Source organism: Phalaenopsis equestris, unplaced genomic scaffold (genome assembly GCF_001263595.1).
Source record: "Phalaenopsis equestris unplaced genomic scaffold, ASM126359v1 Scaffold000877, whole genome shotgun sequence".
NCBI classification, from domain to species: Eukaryota; Viridiplantae; Streptophyta; class Magnoliopsida; order Asparagales; family Orchidaceae; genus Phalaenopsis; species Phalaenopsis equestris.
This window is the reverse complement of record NW_018165317.1, coordinates 787,115-790,692: the sequence shown is the minus strand read 5'-3', so window position 1 is coordinate 790,692 and position 3,578 is coordinate 787,115. Positions and strand designations below refer to the sequence as shown.

At 37.1% G+C, this 3,578-nt stretch overlaps 1 protein-coding gene across 2 annotated transcripts in view; it reads left to right on the top strand.

Annotated features, from left to right (window-relative positions):
* Positions 1–2,641, top strand: part of LOC110032046 (pentatricopeptide repeat-containing protein At5g02830, chloroplastic) — a 47,532-nt gene extending 44,891 nt beyond the window's left edge. For both annotated transcript variants that reach the window (XM_020735557.1, XM_020735556.1), the window contains exon 13: positions 1,914–2,641. In XM_020735557.1, coding sequence (XP_020591216.1) covers positions 1,914–2,263 — 350 coding nt within the window. In that variant the 3' untranslated portion in view covers positions 2,264–2,641. The remainder of the gene's footprint in view (positions 1–1,913) is intronic.
* Positions 2,642–3,578: the final 937 nt, after the last annotated feature.

Sequence of the window (3,578 nt, the reverse complement as noted above, 5' to 3'; positions counted from 1 at the left end):
GAAAGAATATCCTACAGTGGGATCCAGGTCCTTTCAGAGAAGAAGCAACCTCTCCTGCATGGTTGCTAGTTAGAGTTGCTTAGTCTGCCATAAATTTCGTCCCATAGTTGAATCATCCTTATGTGCTTGTTTACCATATACACTCGGACGAGTCTGCAGAGTGGAAGATGTCAATTACAGATTTGATGACTATATGCTTGTTTCATGATGATACCCATCTAAATGCTACTCCAGCTCAAGTTTTGCCAAAAAAAAGTATGGATACTTATTCTGCTAGAATGTGCTTTGGAACTTTAACGTCTGTAGGATTAACATATCGGGAGATTGCTGCATTTTTACTACTTACGAAGTTGTTAACCTGACTACTATGAGAAAACAGAAGCTTCGACAGATGAATTTGAAGGTCTCTCAACTCCTGGAGACTGGCACAGGAACTCCTCACCAGACTATTTTCGTGACTCGTGCTATAGTCCCGCGACTGGTCCGCAATTTGGGCCAGACGCGGAACTCTCTTAGCAACTGGGACCAGGTCAGAACATTAAATTGAGGGCCATCCAACCTTCCTTATTATGTGGATTTTGCACCTCCCTTCAAAAGTGGACCTATTCCTAATTTCCGAGGGCTTAGATATTGGAATCATGTGTTTAATGTTTCAGCTTTTGACGAGTTTTTTATCGGGACAGCCCTGGGCGTCCTTTTTCTCCCTTCTAGGGTTGTATCCAACGGTGGGTGGTGCTCTGGTTGTTGCTCATCTGAGGTGGTGATCTCTTTCCAAGGGGTCGAGCGGTGCTCCGGCTATAACTCGTTCCTGTAGAGGTATTTATCTCTGACTTTTCATCCTCCGCATTCCTTCCTTTGCAGCTGCTGTTGTTCCTGGCCTTCCGCTTCGCTATCATCACTCCATGCCCTCCTCCACCTTCGTTGTCGCAACCCCGCCTATCTTTTTTGTTGTTGTTTACCTGTGTCTGACAACCCTCCGTTGCTGCAGCCGCACCCTAACAACCTCCGGGTTGTTGTTTCTGCAGTTCCAACCACCAACAATGCCTTCCCCTCCCTCCACTGTCATCGCAGTTCCAGCCCTCTGCTTTTTGTTGGCGCCACCCAGAAATCCTTCTCATTAATATTAACTACTGGTCGCCCTGCTACATTGCTGCCGCGTCCTAGAACACCACTTTTGCTGCTTCTTATCTGCTGCCCGGCGTTTCGCTCTTGCTGCCACCGCCCAAAACAACCTGCCATCTCGCAGTTCTGGCAGTGTCTCACCTCCCTTTTGCTGCCACCATCGCTCCCTTACTGCTATTCCACCATCCATCCTTCAAAATGCCTTTTTGCACCCCTTTGAAGGTCCAAACCCTCGCCAATCGCCACCCCTGCCCCGAGATTCAACCTTGCCATGTGTCGTGATCGAATTGATGTTAGTTCCCATTTCAATCATGTTGTGTTTGTTATTGTTTCCCTTTCAAGTGTGCTGGCTGCAACTATCTATTTATTTTCAGTAAGAATATTTGCTTTTTCCACTGTGTTTTTGATTAACTCCGGTATCATGATTCAAAATGATCTCTCCGAAACACAATATTAACCAAATTTGTAGAGCCGAAGGACTAAAATGGGATCATATGTGTTACATTTTCTACAAAACTGACCCTTTTGAATTAGTTTTATAATTTTGATTTACAAAATTAGAGAAATGTGATGCACTGGATTAAATTGACAAAACATAAATGTTTGAGGGATTATTTAAGAATTTAATCTGATGAATAGGTGAGAGTCTTTACTAGAGGGCTGTTTATTGAGTTACCAAGATTAATGATTGGATCCAATAGTTTGTAAATTATCAAAAACATACATACCATCCAATTCCACATACTTTGCATATTGTTCATTAACATTTTATTTAATTTTTATTTATTCAGGAAAAAATATCCAAGATGACATGATCATCATTTTAGGAACTGGTGATGAATCAACATGCTCTGCAGGCACAGAGCATGAGATCAAGCAAGCAATCCTACAGGTTCTGCAAGGTGAGTTAGGCCTCCATGTTATTACTGGCCATAAACCTGACCTAAACATCTCTCAGGCAGTGAAGAACCCCAGCAACATAGCTGAAGATAAATATTTGCAAAGAAGACCCCATTATTCAGGATTATTAAAAATCACAAAGGAATCACTTTATCAGTGGCTGCAAGGAAAGGAATTTACTCAGATTTGGTTCAACAGATCCTTCATTTTCCTGGGCAGGCATCAATCGGTAAGCAAATGATAAAGTTTTTTATTTTTTATTTTGAGGCATTTACATACATAACATCCAATTCGTGCGTATTTACATATTGAACACCAAGAACTTACTTTTTACGCTTATGCCAGCATAATCTTTCATATCATATCAGAAATATCACTGTTTTAACTTTTACAAAGTTTAGAACATCTTTTCACGGATGGATGTGGTGTTGTATATGTAAAAAAATTGAAGTTTAGGCGTTAGATATGTAAATACGTGGCAATTAGATGGTATATTTGTAAATCTTCCTTCAAATTAAAGTGTTTTCTCACCTCTTCTTGTCTCTCTTTTTCTCTCACTTGGTTCTTATTAAATAGTTTCATGACACCCATATTTAATATATTTTTTTCATAGATAAGATGGCATGCATGTAAATAATGAAGTTGAGGAGTTAGATATGTAAATATATAGGAATTGGGTGGTGTGCATGTAAATCTTCCTTCAGTTTTATTTTCTCTGTATTTTGATTTGACACCATGTTTTATCATGTTCAAAGTATATTTTAATTTTCTTATTTATTAAATATTGATTAGTGAATATTAAAACGTGTGAGGAGACGCAGTGCTCGGTGGGGGAAAGTATTAGTTATTTTTTTAAAAAAAATTATTTAAATATTAATTTGAATGATTTAAAAAAAAAATAGAGCATAGAATAAAAATTATTGCAGACAAGACCTGAATACTTAGGGTCCGTTTGGGGCGCGGTGGCGCTTTGAAAACGCACATGACATGTTTGGGTAAATTGCGTTTTGACAGTTTTTGTGTTTTTAAAACGTTGATAACAACGTTTTTACACTGCATCTATTCAAGTGTTGTGACAGCTTTCTGACAGTGGTTTAACTTTTTCAAAAACAATAAAAATTTGTAATAGCTAACGCACATAGTTTATCAATGATTTTTTTTTTAATAAGATTTTCAGCAATTATTCAATAAGCTGCAGCTGTCCCAAACAGTCTCTTAGTTTTATTATAAAAAATTTTGTTTGTAATTTCTTTTATTATTATTATTATTATTGGTTGCCTGTGATCAGACTTTTTTGTTGAAAAAATTGCATACATAACCACATAATTCTTATATGCTTGCATGCCTACGCCTCACTTCTTATGTTATGTTAGATTTGGGTGGTATGTATGTAAATATCAAATCTTAAGTGTTAGATATGCAAATATATAAGAATTATTATATGTCTGTAAATATCCTTTTTTATATCTTGTTTGCTGATGACAATATTATTGAACATTTATAATATAAAAATGCTTATTCTAATTAGCCTAATTATATATATATATATATATATA